Source organism: Babylonia areolata, chromosome 1 (genome assembly GCF_041734735.1).
Source record: "Babylonia areolata isolate BAREFJ2019XMU chromosome 1, ASM4173473v1, whole genome shotgun sequence".
Lineage (NCBI taxonomy): Eukaryota > Metazoa > Mollusca > Gastropoda > Neogastropoda > Buccinidae > Babylonia > Babylonia areolata.
The window spans coordinates 68,098,585-68,117,518 of NC_134876.1; the positions used below are offsets into that span (position 1 = coordinate 68,098,585).

General features: G+C 42.6%; 1 protein-coding gene across 2 annotated transcripts; it reads left to right on the forward strand.

Annotated features, from left to right (window-relative positions):
- Nucleotides 1-3: 3 nt before the first annotated feature.
- LOC143286171 (uncharacterized) lies at nucleotides 4-13,377 on the forward strand. 2 transcript variants are annotated; one of them, XM_076593790.1, is made up of 6 exons: nucleotides 4-135; nucleotides 3,927-4,037; nucleotides 6,631-6,815; nucleotides 7,256-7,480; nucleotides 10,853-11,026; nucleotides 11,698-13,377. In XM_076593790.1, exons 1-6 carry the CDS (start codon nucleotides 36-38, stop codon nucleotides 11,893-11,895), a joined length of 993 nt encoding a protein of 330 aa, XP_076449905.1. In that variant the 5' UTR covers nucleotides 4-35; the 3' UTR covers nucleotides 11,896-13,377. The 2 variants fall into 2 exon arrangements, with proteins under 2 accessions (XP_076449905.1, XP_076449915.1); XM_076593800.1 differs by lacking the exon at nucleotides 4-135 and adding an exon at nucleotides 2,648-2,841.
- The last annotated feature ends 5,557 nt before the right edge of the window (nucleotides 13,378-18,934 follow it).

Genomic DNA, 18,934 nt, shown 5'->3' on the forward strand with positions numbered 1-18,934 from the left:
GTGTTGTGAGCTGGCCTGCGACGCAGGCAGGTCACATGGTGTGCCACTCCTTTCGCTACAATTACGGTAACAGTTACACTTGGTTCTGCACGGCGTCAGATAAACTCACTACGTTCAGACCTGCCATTCAGTACAGTAAGTCAGTGTCAGTGTGTGTGTGTGTGTGTGTGTGTGTGTGTGTTTTCGAGCGTATGTGTGTTGTGTCTGTGAATAGTTTGACTGAATGCACTGCACCACACTGAAGGCCAGTTCCGACATTCAATCACAGTGTGTATGCGCGCGCTTATGTGTCGTTCAAATATCAAGCTGATAATTGTATAATTCGAAACATTTTCGCTTCAGTTTTCATGCAGTCACCATGTCCTTCACTCGGATCAAGGGGAGGGGAAGGGGTCGGACAAAGAAGCATGTATACCTACATGCAGTGTAAGTGCGAGGGGACTGAGAAAGAGGTGGCCGGGTGGGGCTTGGGGGGTGAGGGTGGTGTGTAAATAGTGATTTATTCACTGTTAGTTACCAGAAGACATTCTTTCTTTGAACTTGAAAGTTAAGAGCCTTGTGTGAAAACTACCATCAGTGCACACTAAAAAACAAACAAACAAAAAAACACCTACAAACAACCACAAATGACAGTAGAACTCACGGCCAATCACAGGAACGGCACACACAACAGTTTCAGTGGAAAATGAACTTGACAAGTGCTGAAAAGATCACTACTTCCAAAGGAACAGTACAGTTTGAAGCTAGCTGTTCAGTTTCACCCCGCCTCATCGGAAAAAAAGGGTCCACCGGCTGAAATTTAAAACAAGAAGACAGCTAGGTGGCCTAACTGGGTCAACTCGTCACCGATAATTATATGATACGACACTGAAAGCTTGCGCCAACCATTTTAAGTCTCATTGGTAGTCACGTACTGATAATTCAGAACACAAACCTGACTCAGTGTCACTGACAGCGTGTGTGTGTGTGTGTGTGTGTGTGTGTGCGTGTGTGTGACGGTGTTGTGGTGAGGGTGGATAAACCGGCAAACCAAAAGAAAATAGCAAGCACAATAACCAGCAAAATATAGGACGAGCGACGATTTATTTGACTGAACCTCTTCAGTGTCACAGGACGGAGTTTATGCCCCGTATAAGCTGGCCTAGGCCAGAATGTGCTGCCTGGGCAACACTATACCCGGAGTATAGTTTGGCCTAGGCCAGTTTATGGGCCTTTTCTGAATCAGAATACCTTCATTATCTCGCAGGGAAATTAACTTTCAAACTCCCACGCCCCACCCCGCCCCAGGCCCTCGTTTTCTCTGAGACACATTGATATTTGAAGGGTGCATGCAAAGATTTACGACCTTCGAATGAAGGCTAGGTGTACTGCGACTGATTTTTTTTAACACATTTACCCAACAATTGACTCTTATTCAAAATGGGGGGGGGGGGGGATGGGAAACAACGATGTGCCTAAAATATTTATCCGCAAAGTCAGTTTTCATTTTTTAAGAATTTGTTCAAAGGGAGCAGGAAAAGCTTTTTATTTATTTATTTATTTATTTTTTTTTAGCTATAGGTTTATTAAAATTAATTTGCAAAAGTCGATTATTCAAATTTTAATTGCAGTTTTGAATATGTTTGTGCATTCTTAATGTTCAGAATGTGCTTATTCTAAAACACACACACACACACAAAAACAACAACAACAAAACAAAAACAAAAAACAAACAAACAAAAAAACAAACAAAAAACCCCAACCCCCCCCCAAAAAAACACAACAACAACAACAACAACAAACAAACAAACAAAAACCCACTGATGATTATCCCAGTAGATGAAGGGAAAAAAATGGACAACAGTGACCTGTCCAAATTTTAGACCAATAGCCCCTTAACTGATACTGATTTCCAACAAACAAAAAAACAACAACAAAAAACAAACAAAACAACAACAACAAAAAACGGTGAGCCGGTGTATGCGGAACTCGTCAGTACTTGCGCGTAGTACTCGTACTTGTGTGAAGAGGGCCGGGATGCGCCATCACTGATGTGTTTGTGTGCCAGTAGTCATCAGTGTGGTACCCGGTGTGCCGTGTGTGTGTGCCCGTGTGTGTGTGTGTGTGTGTGTGTGTGTGTGTTGCCACTTTTGTATATGTTTACTAGCAAGCTTATCTTATACACCTTATCACATTATATGTCTCCTTTTTCATTATGATTTTGCACTGAATCATCGTAAAGCTCCTTGAGCGTTTGGAAGCGCTATATAAATTTCCATTTTTATTGTTATTACTATTGACAAAAATGTGATACAGACTGGTTGGGTGAGCGAAGTATACACAGGGTGTATATTCCGGTCAGGAGAGGTATGGTATGGCCTGGGCTGGTTTAAGTAGCCTATGGCTACTTTATACCCGGGGTATAAACTAGCCAGGGGTAGAGTTCAGCCTGTTACACCGGTGCCGACCATGTACACATTTTTATTCAACTTTGAGGTAATTTATTGACAGTTTTTAATGCTATAGTTAATTTCAGTAATTCATAAGCCGGCATCCACATAACAAGAATGTTGAAACCCATACAGTGTTGGGGTTGTTTTTTGTTTGTTTGTTTGGTTTTTTTTTTTTTTTTTGTTTTGTGGCGGAAGAGCACTTGCCACGGCAGTGATGTGTCAGCGCAGAAAGCGCAATGGATCCTGGCGGTTCAAGTAAAGAAATGTCGCATTGTTCCTTGTCTGACAATTAGACAATGGCGAGTGATTTGTACTTTACATGCATTACCCATGCGGTATGCGTGAAAACTTAGCGATCATATCAAATACTGGTCCACAAGAGGTAACTTGGTAACAACGAAGTGACGAGGTGAGTTGGCAAAAGGCAGTATCTGGGTCATGTCGTCTGCAACACTTGGTATTCCGGTTCGCTGTGTATTGTATGGCCAACCAGTATGGTCAAAACTTTTTTTTTCATGTGTTTGGATCGACTTTAAGTATGCTTGTGGTAGGTGCTTTCATGCATTGATACTTTTTTTTTTATCAATATATTTGGGTTTGTTTCACATTATTTAATTTTACTGACAAGTGATACAAGGAAGGAGAAAGAGCCTCACGTCGGCCTATTCCAACACTACTACTTTTGTTCGTCAGTATCTGTTCTATGTGGAGAGTACCTATCAATGAAATGTTCAGTTACAGCTAGGATTTGCAGTTGCTCATGTCTGACAGCAGAGGACTCGATCTTGTATGTACCAAAGGCCTGTGCCGGAGAATGCAAGTGAGCACAAAGATTTACAGCTGCACTGAATAGAACGAAGACTCCACGATCCAAGGTATAGCTTGGACAAAAATTAATGCTCGGAAGCACGATGGAAATTATCAGTGGGAAGTTATTTGTAATATATAGATATAGATATTTTATAGATAAATTTATACCCTTTTTAAATGGAGATAATTGAACTGCCCAGACCAGGAAAGCATCTTGAAAAAACAAACAAACCAGTATTATGAAGAACCACCGTTTTCAGTATGTCAGTGCCCGACATTCCAGCTGAATTCCCCAATACTCCACTTTTCACAAACGCGGACAGCTGGTCTATTGAGGGGCAGATCACCTCAGTATCAGAAAGGAGACTGCGTTGAAACAGATGAAAAATTTAAAGAGTCTGAGTTCTGATAGATTTACTGCGTGATATTAAAAACAATTCTTCATTCGCAATGAAGGATTTTGTCAAGGATAGTTTACTATCAAATTGATAACGAAAATGAACTGTTTCCAATATTCCTATAGACAACAGTTGAATAAAAACAAGATCCCTATTTCTGAACACTGGAGTAGAAAAGATCACTTCTTGTGTCGTACAGAAAGTATGACAAGATACCAAAGAGAGTCTTCATTTTAAAGTATGAAATAACGAGAAAAACAATGACATGATGCGGGTTTGTTTGCAGACAAAGCGTTGACGATGTCTGCTAAACCCATTGAAGTGGAGGTCGCTCCTGACCGCAGTCATTGCTGGGTGCATTTCTCACACCTGGACTATGGTGATTTTGGTCGTACAGGTGAGATGTTTGTGTGTGTGTGTGTGTGTGTGTGTGTGTGTGTGTGTGTGTGTCTTTCTTTCAGGTCCTTTAGTCGGCATACTTGCTGGATTGTGTCTTCTGCTTGCCCCAACCATGATCTTCCTCGTCCTAGACGGCCGTCTTTTGGTTCTTGACTGCATCATACAGTGGGTTTTGAGGGTTTTCTAATGCTCTGAAGTAGGTCTTAACCTGTTCTAACTTGTTACTGGCCAGCATTGAAGGAAGGTCAAGCAGGTATCGCATAGTTGCCATAGGCGTGTCTTTTGCTGTTCCAAGGATCAGTCTCATAGCTTCATTTTGAACTCTTTCTAATTTTAGGAGGCTGCTTTGAGACGGTGAATTAGCCCAAGTCTGTAGTCGATCACACTGAGAACGAGTGATTGATACAGCAGGAAGAGGTGGCGTTGTTCAATACCTTTGGCTGCCAATGCCTTTAAGACTGAAAGACCCTTTTTTCATTTGAGAACAGTATTTTCCGTATGCTTTCTGAAGGTCAGCATCTTGTCGAACTGTATTCCTAGGTAGTGTAGGCATTCGGTTTTCTCTATCTGAAAAAGAATTGGAGGAAAACCCCGAAAACCTCAATCATCTATTCAACACAGCCATTTCACCCACTCTAGGAAGACATTGTCGGGAATGGCCAGAGGGCAAAACTGAGGCAGAAGTGAAGCTACTCAAAGAAGAAAACAGTAAAGAAGAGGACAGTATCATATACACAGATAGCTCAGTCACCAAAGACCAATCCGGTTGGGGATTCACTGCGAAACAAAATAGAAAAACAATTAGGGAAGAGAATGCTGCCTACAAAGTCAAACCTCAAGCCTGACGATGGAAGCTGAAGCTGTGACATATGCTCTCCAGTGGCTATCATCTATCCATATGCCTGGAAACCAACATGCCATGATTCTAACGGACTCAATGAACCTCATACAGAAAATTGAAAGTGGAATGGGAAGTCCAGGGTGGCATGAAGCAATGCGCAACTTTCAGATTCAAAAACTTACATGGTCATACTGCCCGCGCCAGGGACATGCAGGTGTTAAGGGAAATGAGCGAGCTGACAGACATGTTGGTAATGCAACAACAACGAGCGGCCTACATCTTGGAAAATCGGAAATCCCCAGAAAAGTCTAAGAATACCAAAAAGAACAGGTACAAGGCCATCACACCATCGATCGCCTCAAAGAAATAAAGGTAGAGAGAGGGAGTGGCCGTAAGTCTAGCATGAAAGGTAGAGCACGATGCTTTGCAAATGAAGCTTATATTGGCATCATTTCCAAGCCAACATAGCGCAAATTTCTTCAAAACGGAACAGTCTCTGTGGGCTTTTCCAAATACAATAGACTGAGCAACACGATAGACGCCACGTTCCTGGCATCAGAGATCTTTTCCCACCCCTCTTGCGGCCAATCAGTGGCAGCCTGTGTTTTTGTGTATGTTTGTGTGCGTGTATGCGTGCGCGTGCGCGAGTGTGTAAGTGTACACGTGTCAGGAGAGCTCTGTGCACGTGTGTGTGTGTGTGTGTGTGTGTGTGTGTGTGTGTAGGCTGTATGTTTTACATTTATTTGCTTATTTGTTTATTATCAGTATTGCCTTTTATTTATTTTTATTTATTTATTTATTTATTTATATATTATTATTATTATCTTTATATATATATATATATATATTAGATATTCATTTACCTCTTCTTTTTTGTTTTCCTTCTCAAGGCCTGACTAAGTACATTGGGATGCACTGCTGGTCAGGCATGTGCTTGGCAGATGATGTGTAGCGTATATGGATTTGTCCGAACGCAGTGACGCCTCCTTGAGCTGATACTGATGCTGTGTGTGTGTGTGTGTGTGTGTGTGTGTGTGTGTGTGTGCGCGCGCGCGAGCGCACTAACAGACGCACGCAAGTGTGTGTGTGTGTGTCTGTGTGTCTGCGTGTGTGAATGCGTTTGTGTATGTATTTATTTGCGGATTTTTTTTTTTCCATATGTCGTCATTTTTTTTCTTTTTTGTGTGCCTAGTCTTGCATTAGAATAATGTAACATGTAAAGCAGTATGGAAACTTGCTAATTCCGCCAAAAGAAACTTTCCAAAGCCAGTGTTAAATGTCAAGTTCATGGGTACATATTCTGAGAACACTTTGATTTTAATTACCATAGGCCCCTAACTGCCATTTCAAAAAAATGTATATACTGACAATGTCTTCGATGTCGGCCGCCGTTCTTTCTCTTTCTCTGGACCTTTCATTTGGAATGAACTTCCTCTTCCGCTTCGTCAGGTCTCTTCACTCAGCTCTTTCAAGTCTGGACTTAAAACCCACCTCTTTCCAAGACAGCCTCCCTCCCCTGCCTTTTCTTTGTCTTAAGTTTCTCAAGTTTAGAGTTATGCATGCGTGTGAATGACTGGTGAGAAAGCGCTTTGATTTGTCTCTGCACAAGATTCAGCGCTATATAGATACCTATTATTATTATTATTATTGATTGTGTTTAAACTGCAATGACATAAATCAAGCCGGAGCGTGCGCACATGTGTGTGTGTGTGTGTGTGTGTGTGTGTGTTTGCCCATGGATATGTTTCAGAATGTCTTGATCACTGGAAGATCGCCAAGGTGTTTGAGTCAGCCCGCGTTCGTGCTGTACCGACAGAAATGTTAAATTTTAATGTGTTACTGCGTGAGCAGCATCATGTATTCATCCTGGGCATGCATTACAAGATGATTCCTGAACTTTGGGCTGCAGACTTTCAGACATTGTTTCCCTACAAGGTCAGTATAACACACACACACACACACACACACACACACACACACACACACGAATGCAACCCCCCCCACACACACACACACTGTGACACACACACAGACACACACACACACACACACACACAGCCTATATAACATATCTATGGAGAGAGAGAGAGAGAGATCAGAGGAAGAGCGGGTAGTATACCTATTTCACACAAAAAAGAAAGGGTACAGAGGGAAAGAGAGAAAAGAAAGATAGATATTTGATAAAATTCAGAGCGTTATTTGAAAGCAGACCTATTATTTGGATTAGCTTATCAGAAGTAGGGAATCTTTTTTTCCATTTTATATGTGTTTTGACTGCAATTCCTTTTGAAACGGGTGTAATAAATACTTTTTGATGATGAAGACAGAGATGAGATACTTGCCATTTTTAATTTCTTTCTTTGTTTTTCTTTAAGGTCAGTGTGGAGATCTGTGATATTGGTCAGACATCGTTAACTCTCTACTCCGAAATGGTCAACAAATTAAACGACCAGACCCTGGCTTCCTGCGCTTGCAAGATTGTCTATGTGGATGTGGTGACACGCAGACCGGCCCCCCTCCCAGACTGGTACGTTCAGAGCTACAGGGATGTCGCCACGCGCCAAAAGAGACCGTTGGCTCTTTCCAGAATATTTCCAAAGGTGAGCCTTTTCGTGTGTGACTCTTTCCAGGGTAGTTCCATGAGTGAGCTTTTTCGTGTGCGGTTCTTTCCAGGATAGGTCCAGAGGTGAGCCTTTTTGTGTGTGGCTCTTTCCAGGATAGTTCCAGGGGTGAGCCTTTTCGTCTGTGGCTTTTTCCAGCATAGTTTCAGAGGTGAGCCTTTTCGTGTATGGTTCTTTCCAGGATAGTTTCAGAGGTGAGCCTTTTCGTGTGTGGTTCTTTCCAGGATAGGTCCAGAGATGAGCCTTTTTGTATGTGGCTCTTTCCAGGATAGTTTCAGAGGTGAGCCTTTTCGTGTGTGGCTCTTTCCAGGATAGTTTCAGAGGTGAGCCTTTTCGTGTGCGTTTTTTCCAGGATAGTTTCAGAGGTGAGCCTTTTCATGTGTAGTTCTTTCCAGGATAGGTCCAGAGGTGAGCCTTTTCGTGTGTTGTTCTTTCCAGGATAGTTTCAGGGGTGAGCCTTTTCGTGTGCTGTTCTTTCCAGGATAGTTCCAGAGGTGAGCCTTTTCGTGTGTGGCTCTTTCCAGGATAGTTCCAGAGGTGAGCCTTTTTGTGTGTGGTTCTTTCCAGGATAGTTTCAGGGGTGAGCCTTTTCGTGTGTGGTTCTTTCCCGGATAGTTTCAGAGGTGAGCCTTTTTGTGTGCGGTTCTTTCCAGGATAGGTCCAGAGGTGAGCCTTTCGTGTGTGGCTCTTTCCAGGATAGTTCCAGAGGTGAGCCTTTTCGTCTGCAGTTCTTTCCAGGATAGGTCCAGAGGTGAGCCTTTTCGTGTGTGGTTCTTTCCAGGATAGTTTCAGGGGTGAGCCTTTTCGTGTGCTGTTCTTTCCAGGATAGCTCCAGAGGTGAGCCTTTTCGTGTGTGGCTCTTTCCAGGATAGTTCCAGAGGTGAGCCTTTTTGTGTGTGGTTCTTTCCAGGATAGTTTCAGGGGTGAGCCTTTTCGTGTGTGGTTCTTTCCCGGATAGTTTCAGAGGTGAGCCTTTTTGTGTGCGGTTCTTTCCAGGATAGGTCCAGAGGTGAGCTTTTCGTGTGTGGCTCTTTCCAGGATAGTTCCAGAGGTGAGCCTTTTCGTGTGCAGTTCTTTCCAGGATAGTTTCAGAGGTGAGCCTTTTTGTGTGTGGTTCTTTCCAGGATAGTTTCAGGGGTGAGCCTTTTCGTGTGTGGTTCTTTCCAGGATAGTTTCAGAGGTGAGCTTTTTCGTGTGCGGTTCTTTCCAGGATAGGTCCAGAGGTGAGCCTTTTCGTGTGTGGCTCTTTCCAGGATAGTTTCAGAGGTGAGCCTTTTCGTCTGTGGCTTTTTCCAGCATAGTTTCAGGGGTGAGCCTTTTCGTGTGCGGTTCTTTCCAGGATAGTTCCAGAGGTGAGCCTTTTCGTCTGCAGTTCTTTCCAGGATAGTTTCAGAGGTGAGCCTTTTCGTGTGTGGTTCTTTCCAGGATAGTTCCAGATGTGAGCCTTTTTGTGTGTGGCTCTTTTCAGCATAGTTCCAGAGGTGAGCCTTTTCGTGTGTGGTTCTTTCCAGGATAGTTCCAGAGGTGAGCCTTTTCGTGTGCGGTTCTTTCCAGGATAGTTCCAGAGGTGAGCTTTTTCGTGTGTGGCTCTTTCCAGGATAGTTCCAGAGGTGAGCCTTTTCGTGTGTGGTTCTTTCCAGGATAATTCCAGGAGTGAGCCTTTTCGTGTGCTGTTCTTTCCAGGATAGCTCCAGAGGTGAGCCTTTTCGTGTGTGGCTCTTTCCAGGATAGTTCCAGAGGTGAGCCTTTTCGTGTGCGGTTCTTTCCAGGATAGTTCCAGATGTGAGCCTTTTTGTGTGTGGCTCTTTTCAGCATAGTTCCAGAGGTGAGCCTTTTCGTGTGTGGTCCTTTCCAGGATAGTTCCAGGGGTGAGCCTTTTCGTGCGTGGTTCTTTCCAGGATAGTTCATGGGGTGAGCCTTTTTGTGTGTGGCTCTTTCCAGGATAGTTCCAGGGGTGAGCCTTTTCATGTGCAGTTCCTTCCAGGATAGTTCCAGAGGTGATCCTTTTCGTGTGTGGTTCTTTCCAGGATAGTTCCAGGGGTGAGCCTTTTCATGTGCAGTTCTTTCCAGGGTAGTTCCAGTGGTGAGCTTTTTTGTGTGTAGTTCTTTCCAGGGTAGTTTCAGGGGTGAGCCTTTTCGTTTGCGGTTCTTTCCAGGATAGGTCCAAAGGTAAGCATTTTCGTGTGTGCCTCTTTCCAGGATAGTTCCAGAGGTGAGTCTTTTCGTGTGCGGTTCTTTCCAGGGTAGTTCCAAAGGTGAGCCTTTTCGTTTGTAAGAGTTATCGGTCCCATTATAGCATTTTAAAGCTATCAGGGATGGGAATTCCTACCCACTGAGTCTGGGGCGTCGTAAAAGGAATATTTCAGTGTAATCCCTTTCTCCCGCCGTCTTAAGAACCCCTCTAACCGATTCTGTCAAAGCGCCTCCGTACGTATAGGCCAGTGTGTGTATCATTCAAATGGAGACACATGTGAAAAGCGTAACTACCTGATGGACATGAACACGTTGGCTTAATTTGATCCACCCGTTTCTGTCACTCAATCTGCTTATGCCAATACCCGCGCAAGTTATTTGTCACTGAAGTGCACGGCAGTTACTTATATATTAATGGTGTATCATCTTCTGTAGTTATATATGTGCAAGATGCAAAAGGGAATCGTTTATGGTGAAAATGTTTCTTTCCTTTGTTGAATGTTAGCACTCCTGGCCCATGTTATAACGAGATAGAGCGCATTACTGCAACTACTACTACTACTGCTGCTGCTGCTGCTGCTGCCACTACTACTACTACTACTACTGCTGCTGCTGCTGCTACCACTTCTACTACTAGTACTGCTGCTGCTACCACTACTACTGCTGTTGTAGCTGCTGCAGCTACTACTACTGCTACTGCTGTTGCAGCTGCTGCAACTACTACTACTGCTACTCCTACTATGAGGAATGTAGCAGAATGGTTTTGACGCTTTTCTGCAGTACAGTGTCTGTGAGGGTCTGAGTTCGATTCCCGCACTCACCCTTTCTCCCACGTTTGACTGGAAAATCAAACTAAGCATCTAGTCATTCGGATGAAAAGATAAACCAAGGCTCCATGTGCAGCACGCACAAAGCGCACTGAAAATAATCACCCATGGAAACAAAAGTGTTGTCCACTGGCAAAATCCTATGGAAGAAACCCACTCTAATATGTGCACACAAAAAATGTACATGTGCACTCCAAGTCTGACTAGCGCGTTTAGTTATGCTGCTGTCAGGCATCTGGCGAGCGGGTGAGGTGTCGCGTATAATTATGGGTTTGTCCTACTAGTACTACCACTACTACTACTACTACTACTACTACACTTCCTTTCCCAGGTGCCATCAACAGCACACTGTTACAACTTGAGGCCGGCGGCAAGCGACACAGACACCAACAGGCACGTCAACCAAGGCAGCTACATGCGGTTCTGCTGTGACGCGGCTCAGGCAGCCCTCAGGGCACAGGCCCTGGCCGGGTTCCAGCACGACATCGCCAGATACCCTCTGATTGTGAGCACAAGACAAGACCAGACAAGACATCAGATTAAAAGACAAGACATGACATGACAATACAGTACAAGACAAAATTATTTCAGGTAACCCCAGTTTTCAGATGAAAACGTTACGTACTTCTTGGAACCAATACAAAACATTTGATGTGAACCACAGCTGGCGGGGAAGGAGGTTGAGAGGAACGGGGGGGCGGGGTTGGGGGGGGGTTGCGTAAGATGGGGAAAGGCGGAGATGACGAGGTGTGTTTGTGCGGGTGGTGGTGGTGGTGTGTGTGTGTGTGTTCGCGCGCGCGCGTGTGTGTGTGTACACTCCTTTGTCAGAATATTATTTGGGCTTCGAACTTGCCTTTGTTACTGTTTTGTTAGACCTTTTGTTGTTGTTGAGATGAATGGAAAATGGAAACAGAAAGCATCTATTCCGTTGAATGACAATATAACAGATCTGAAATTATGAGAAGACTGCTTGTGTAAGCTACATCTTGTTTGACACACACACACACACACACACAGAGTATACCTGCGCGTGTGTCTGTCTACGTGCATGCTTTCTGTACTTCTTTACAAACTGTATGATATTGTATCTTCTGTGTGTGTGTGTGTGTGTGTGTGTGTGTGTGTGTGCGTGCGTGCGCGCATGTGTGTGTGTGCGTGTATGTGTGCCCCAAACAGGAACACCAGGTGATCTACATGGGGGAGAGTGACGTGGGGGACCAGTTACAGGTGTACGTGTGGCAGCCCCCAGACCGGACAGACAAGGTCCTCTTTCTCATCACACGGCACAACCCTGACGGCCAGCCCCCCGTGCTGTACCAAGCCTACATGGTCTACCTCATGAAGCAGATTCCTCGTTGCGTTGCGCGCCTGTGAAGCGGTGTCAAGAACTCGGATTTTGATGTCAGTGATGGTGGTAAAGTTCGTGTTGACTCTTCCATAACAAGAACTTTCAGTGGTGGTGGTAAATTCAGTTTTGATTTGTATTCTTTTCTTTTTACTTTTTTTTTCATTTTGATTATTTCATACTCTTACCCCAATCCCCCCCTCCTCACACACACCGTCGCACAGACACACACAAGTTTCAAGTTTTTATTATCCTTTCACTCCTATTGGAGTATGGAGGATTACTGCAAAATAATCTTTTCGTGCCCAGAACAAACATTTCCAAATATACAACAATGTCACATAAAAGTTGAGAAAACACAAATGTCTTTTAACTCCAAAAGTATAACTAGGCAACATTTGCAAATCTAATCATCTTACTTACAGCGAAAATGACTTTTTTGCCTCCTTTGAGCATATTACAAAAATTAAAAACCGATTTTGGAGACAAATATTTTTTAGGAACATATCTGTTTCGTAACTGATCATAATTGGGACATTCCATTATAAAATGAAACTCATCACCAGTCACAGACATGTTACAAACCTTACAAAACCGTAACTCTCGTGGTATGCCTTTGTGTCTCCCTGTTTCTATTTCCAGCTTATGATTACTACTTCGAAATCTGAAGAAGCTGATAACATAATTATCAGGCATTTGACATATATTTTTCTCTACCAAATCCACTTTTGAAATTTCGATAAAACAAACATTTACTACTCGCCTCTGGAGCATGTCTCCTTAGATTTTAAAAACTATCTCTCAAAGCAATGTTGACATTCTTGCAGAAAGATTCCCTCTCCAAGAAGAATTGACCATCCCAAACACAGTCATACCCTGCTTCTATTAAAATTTGTCTGATACAACTCATCCATTTTGAAGAATAAATACCATTTCGATGTAAGTCAAGTAATATCAAATATATTTTCCCAGAATATTTTTCTGTGTTTGATATTACTAAGCTGGTCCAAAATCGAACTACACACACACACACACACACACACACACACACACAGACCATTTAGTCCGTGCATTCGTTTGTAAAGTGGAACAGGGACTTATTTTCACTGGCTCAACCATCTTAGTGCCTCAATAAACAGATAACTAGTGTATGAATGCAACAACTACAGATACGCGGGCACACAGACACAGACAGACACGCGCGCGCGCGCGCATGCACACACACACACACACACACACTTGGTGCTGTTTTTGCATGCTTTCAGCCCCAACCATCCCCCACTCCCCTCTTCCTCCACAAACCCCTTCTGCTCATATCTGTAGTCTTTTCTCAACTCTCTGTAATCGGACTGATGGCCACGCGAGTAAACACACACACACGTACACACACGCGCGCGCGCATACATACACATACAAACGCGCGCGCGCGCACACACACACACACACGTACGCACACACATAACACACACACCTACGCACACGCACACACACACACACACACACACACACACTGAATACGAATTTGGAATGAAGATGCTTTTGCTTGCAGCAATACTCAAGCCACACAGGTGTATTTATTGAGAATTTATAACTGTACCGACAGACATACAAAGAGCCAGCCATATAGGCAGCAGATGGTGTCTTATGCATGAGTGACGGGTGGTCTGGGTCTCGGTGGATCCAATGACAATGAAAATGTGTAGGATACTTTAGGATATATATATATATATTATATATCTCTGTGTCTCTATGTATATCTATCTATCTATCTATCTATCTCTGTCTATCTATATATCTGTCTCTATTTGTCTCTAAATCTGTATGTTCTAACTGTGCCATCTCGCTTGTGTGTGTGTGTTTATGTCCTTGGACTCGTGTGCTTTTATGAGTAGTAGTTGGCCTGTAAACAATATTTTTTGTTTGTGGCTGCCATGTTTGATTATCTGATATGTCTGTGTGTGTGTGTGTGTGTGTGTGTGTGTGTGGGTGTACATATTCCTTTGTTTACCTGTTCATTATGATTGTCATTATTACTATTACTAGTATGATTTTAATGACTTTAAAAAAATTATTAGTAGTAGTAGCATCTTATTTTAAAATTAATCTTTTAAAATTTTATTGTACTTTTGTGTGGTTTGTGTGTGTATGCGTATGCGTGCGTCTGTGGGGGAGCGGCGGGATTGGGAGGGAGGACATAAGAATTGAAGAAGAATGAAACAAAGAAACAGAAGTAGAAGTCGCACAAAGGTGAAAAGATAGACAAGCGTAAATGGCGAGAATCACATATGTGAAGCAAGGGAAACAGCTGTGATTTTTTTTTTTCAAATAGTACGAAGTTACTTCCCATCTGAATCAACCACGACGATGTTTTGATTTTTTTTTTAACCAGTTCCGTTCAAATTCAAAATTCAGATTCGAGTGAGTTCAAAAGATTTTATTGTCTGCTTCAAACACTTCGAACAATATCTCTTGGCTCATTCAAATGCTCATCAGGTAGAAGGAAAATAAATGTCAGAATAGCTCGCACCACCCTCCCTTGATAATAATAATAATAATAATAATAATAATGGTATTTATATAGCGCTGAATCTTGTGCACAGACAAATCTAAGCGCTTTCGCACCAGTCATTCTCACGCACGCATAACTCTAAAACTGGAGAAACTGAGGACAAGAGGCAGGGAAGGGAGGCTATTTTGGGAAGAGGTGGGTTTTAAGGCCAGACTTGAAAGAGCTGAGTGTGGAGACTTGACGAAGCGAAAGAGGAAGTTCATTCCAATTGCAAGGTCCAGAGAGAGAAAGAACGGCGGCCAACAGTCGAGAGTTTGAATCTGGGTATGCGTAAATGGAGTGGATCCGAAGCTGATCGTAGTGAGCGAGATGGAGTGTAGAGGAGAAGGCAGCCACAGAGATACGAAGGAGCTGATTTGAGAATACATTTGTAGCATAGAGTGATCTTGTACTTTATTCGGTGTGAGACAGGGAGCCAGTGGAGATGTTGCAAAAGAGGAGTGATGTGCTCAGATCTTTTCTTTCTGAGGACGAGTAGGGCAGCAGAGTTTTGTATGCGCTGAAGGGACTGAATGGATGAAGCAGGCAAACCAGACAATAGAGAGTTACAGTAGTCAAGGCGAGAGAGAATGAGAGAAACGACAAGTCTAGATGTTGCGTCAGTGGACAGATTTCCGGATGGAACTGATGCGCCGCAGTTGACAGTAGCAGGACTGACATGTCTGATTGATAAATTTTTGCATGGACAGTGTGTTGTCAAGTACAACGCCGAGGTTCCTGACTGAACTGGAAAGAGGGGTGGATGTACCGCCAAGTTTGATTGTGTCAGTTGTAATGGAAGAGAGTTTTTGTTTAGTTCCTATGATCATTGCTTCAGTTTTGTCCGCGTTCAATTGTAACTTATTTAGAGTCATCCAATTTTAAATATCCAGGAAGCAGTTGGATATTTCTTGCAAGAGCGACGACAGTTTTTCAGGTGTATCACTCTTTTAGAGTTGAGTGTCATCAGCATAAGAATGATGACTGACATTATGGCGGTTGATAATTTCAGCGAGAGGAGCCGTGTACAGTGTGAAGAGCACTGGGCCTAAAACAGATCCCCGTGAGACTCCATGTTCAATTTTAACGGGTTCAGACTGGAAATTAACAATGACAGACTGGAATCGATCGGTGAGATAAGATTTGAACCAGTTTATAACAGTGCCGTTGATACCAAATGTAAAATGAAGACGGGAAAGAAGGATTGAATGGTCTATCGTGTCAAAGGCGGCTGACAAGTCGAGAAGAGTGAGAAGGGAGATCTGTCCTGAGTCGGACGCTAGCAGTAGGTTATTCAGGATGTGGAGGAGAGTGGTTTCGGTGCTGTGGTCAGCACGATAGGCAGACTGAAATGGGTGGATGAGATTGTTGAAACAAAGTTGATTGTTGAGCTGCTTGAAGACAGCTTTTTCAAGGAGTTTGGACAGGAATGGGAGATTAGAAACTGGTCGATGGTTTTTCAAAATGTTTGCGTCAAGGTTGGATTTCTTCAGAAGAGGCCGGACTATTGCAGTTTTGAAAGTGGATGGAAACGTTCCAGTGAGAAGGGATGAGTTGACAATGTTGGTGATTGTGGGGAGAAGCTGTGAGACACACTGGGAAAAAACAGAGGCTGGTCGAGCTCACAGGATTAAATGAACATGTCCATCATGTAAAATGAAAATGTTCAAGTAAGAAAAGAGTAACGTCTTATAACAAGTTAAACAACCCCTCTGTCCATCCTTGTTCGCTATATACATATCAATCATGATGAAAAAGGAAAACTTTCATGTATGAAAAATGCAACTGTCTAAGAAACGACAACAGCAGAAAACTTATGACAGGGCCACATCAAAACTGTCAAACCATACAAATGCTGAACCGCGTCAACGCAAAATTGTCACGTCTTAACACCAAGACAAATCCACACAGTGTTTCATGACCTTATCTTAACCAGTTAGCTCCTCATGGCAAATAAGACTAAGCTGTGCTGAGCACGTCAGCCCTTCCGTTTAATTTATCACCTCCATCACCCCCAGGTTACAAAAAGATCGTATAAAGGAAAAAAAAGAACAAGAACACTGGGAAAAAAAGGCCATATAGACAACACTGCAGAATTGACAGCGAGTGCTCATCCAAGTTTTCGCAATTTTACTACCTAATCTCCAGAGCAAAACAGCATAAAGGCCACATCTGGACTGCCCAACTACACATGTCCAACCGCGTCAAACACAAAACTGTTACACACACACACACACACACACACACACACACAGAGAGAGAGAGAGAGAGAAAAGAAAAAAACCCACCAAGATCATTAAGACAAACCTACAAAACAGTTCATGACATCGTATCCATTTAGCTCTTTAGGGCAAATAAGATTAGGCTGTGCTGAGGACGTCAGCCCTACTGTTAATTTCATCACACCCAGATTACAAAAAAATCGTAAAGAGGAAAAAACAATACTTCAAAGCCAAACAAAAAATACATAAAAAGGCCATATAGGAAAATAACACTGTAGAATGGGCAGCTGGTGCCCATCCCAGTGTTTGCAATATCACTACCCAATCGCCAGAGCTAAACAGCACAGATAGTACATCACAGACTGCGGAAAGGCAAAAAAAAGTGTCAAGGCTTTCACGAAAAAAGAAAGGGGAACTGTCTGGGAAGGCAGAAAATGGAGAACAATAAGGAAGAAAAAAAAAGGTAGATATAAAGAGAGCAACAGAAATCTCTAGCACAGAATTTCCAGAAGGCCGAGATGCTATTTATGCGATAGACCCCCGGCATCCTCATGGGGGCTGGGGGGGGACTAATAACTTAATATACAAGATATATATGTATGTGTAGAGATAGATTCAAAAATCTCTTAGCAAAAATGCATAACGATACAGGCCATACTAGCAAATACCACTGCAGTGTGGGCAGCTTGTGATGCCAGTGTTTAAACTTACTCCGGTCGTGGAGAGCAGTTATAGTGTTGCCAACATATATATCTAGATTGGACACACGTTGAAAATGGTCGGAGTGTTTACATTTTTTTAATGAAAAAAAAAATGACCAGGAGAATTTATCATTTTTCTTTAGCGGTGAATATTGTTACTCGAACACAACAAAACTGTACACAATTCTTAATTTGGAAAGATGATTACTAAAAGACGACATGGAGAGCACAAACCTGGCGGCAGACTTTAAATACAAATGGAAACAATGGCAGAGACCGGAGACGTGGATAAAAAACACACACAGAAAAACAAACTTAGAAAAGATGGATCACTTTAGTTTCTGTTTTTATTTTTGTTGTTTTGTTTGTGTTTTTATTTTATTTATTTATTTTTTTATCTGGTTCACAGTGCGCTTCCGCAATCACAATGGAAAGAAATGCTTTAATCAATAGCAATTCAAAAACTTGAGTCGAACCCTCAAAATGAAAATATCCTTTTCGGTTGGAGGATACAGTAATATCACATACATATTGGATCGCAACTTCAATCGAACAATGTCAAACGAAACACGCATTAAAAAAAAGCACACAAAAAAGCATGAACCATTTTTTTACACAAAAACAAAATACAACAACAAAAACCCAGCATATTGACATGCATATTCCAGATGTCATGAAAAGTTACACGCCCTTCACAAGTTTTGTGAAATTATTGATTCACTTGATTAAGCAGTGTTTTCTTCACAGCACAAAATAATTTGCATACACAGAACAGAATCTAATCGAATTTTAATTCATTACTTCATTATGATCCGGACATTCTAAAACGAAATGGTTATCATCCCCAACAGTTCTCATGTTACATTTGCAAATTACGTTTTCTCGGTCTTCACCTTCTCTTCTCCCCACTTCGATCTGCAGTTTATGTTTGCTGTATCGTACCTTTAACAAATACATGTAGATTGTGATAATTTTTTCTTGACAAAAGTTAGCACTCTCTTCAAGCCATTTACTCCATGCCAATGTATGTATCTTTCGGATTATGTGTGACTGTCGCGTCTAAGGTATGTTTGGTATAATTTTACCCAGGATTCGCTCAAGTCGACCACCCTCGCACACAAACAGCGGACCACTAAAAATGAAATATATTTTACATCTTTTATTCACGCATTCACACGATGTCAGAAAGAAGAGGCAGAAAGAGAACGGGACAAAATAATGTATGTTCTAGCCTACAGATAGAAAAGAGTGCTACACCCACCCAACTACCCCAATCTATACCACTACCCAGGGAGGAAAAAAAACTTCCCAAAGACAAAAAGGGTGATAAGGGTGATGGATGATTAATGAGTTTAGGAAAAACAACAACAAAAAACAACAAGAAACGAACAGAACAAACTATGCCCCTACAAAGTCATATTCCCTCAACCCTCTCCCCTAAAACACAGCCAACTTGTTCAATTGATGCGGTGGCACCGTCAGGGCAACTCTGGTTGGAGTTTGGCGGGGCATGGTCCTCGGAGTGACTTCGGCAGGACAAGGAACTGTTCAAACAGCTGCAACACAAAAATGTTCGCTAGAATTCCATTCACGATAG

Excerpts from the sequence above, each read along its gene's own strand:
- LOC143286171 (XM_076593790.1), top strand. The coding sequence starts at position 36 with ATGGTGTGCCACTCCTTTCGCTACAATTACGGTAACAGTTACACTTGG. Across the intron at positions 136-3,926 it reads CAGACCTGCCATTCAGTACA|ACAAAGCGTTGACGATGTCT; the intron begins GTAAGTCAGTGT and ends GTTTGTTTGCAG. Across the intron at positions 6,816-7,255 it reads AGACATTGTTTCCCTACAAG|GTCAGTGTGGAGATCTGTGA; the intron begins GTCAGTATAACA and ends TTTTTCTTTAAG.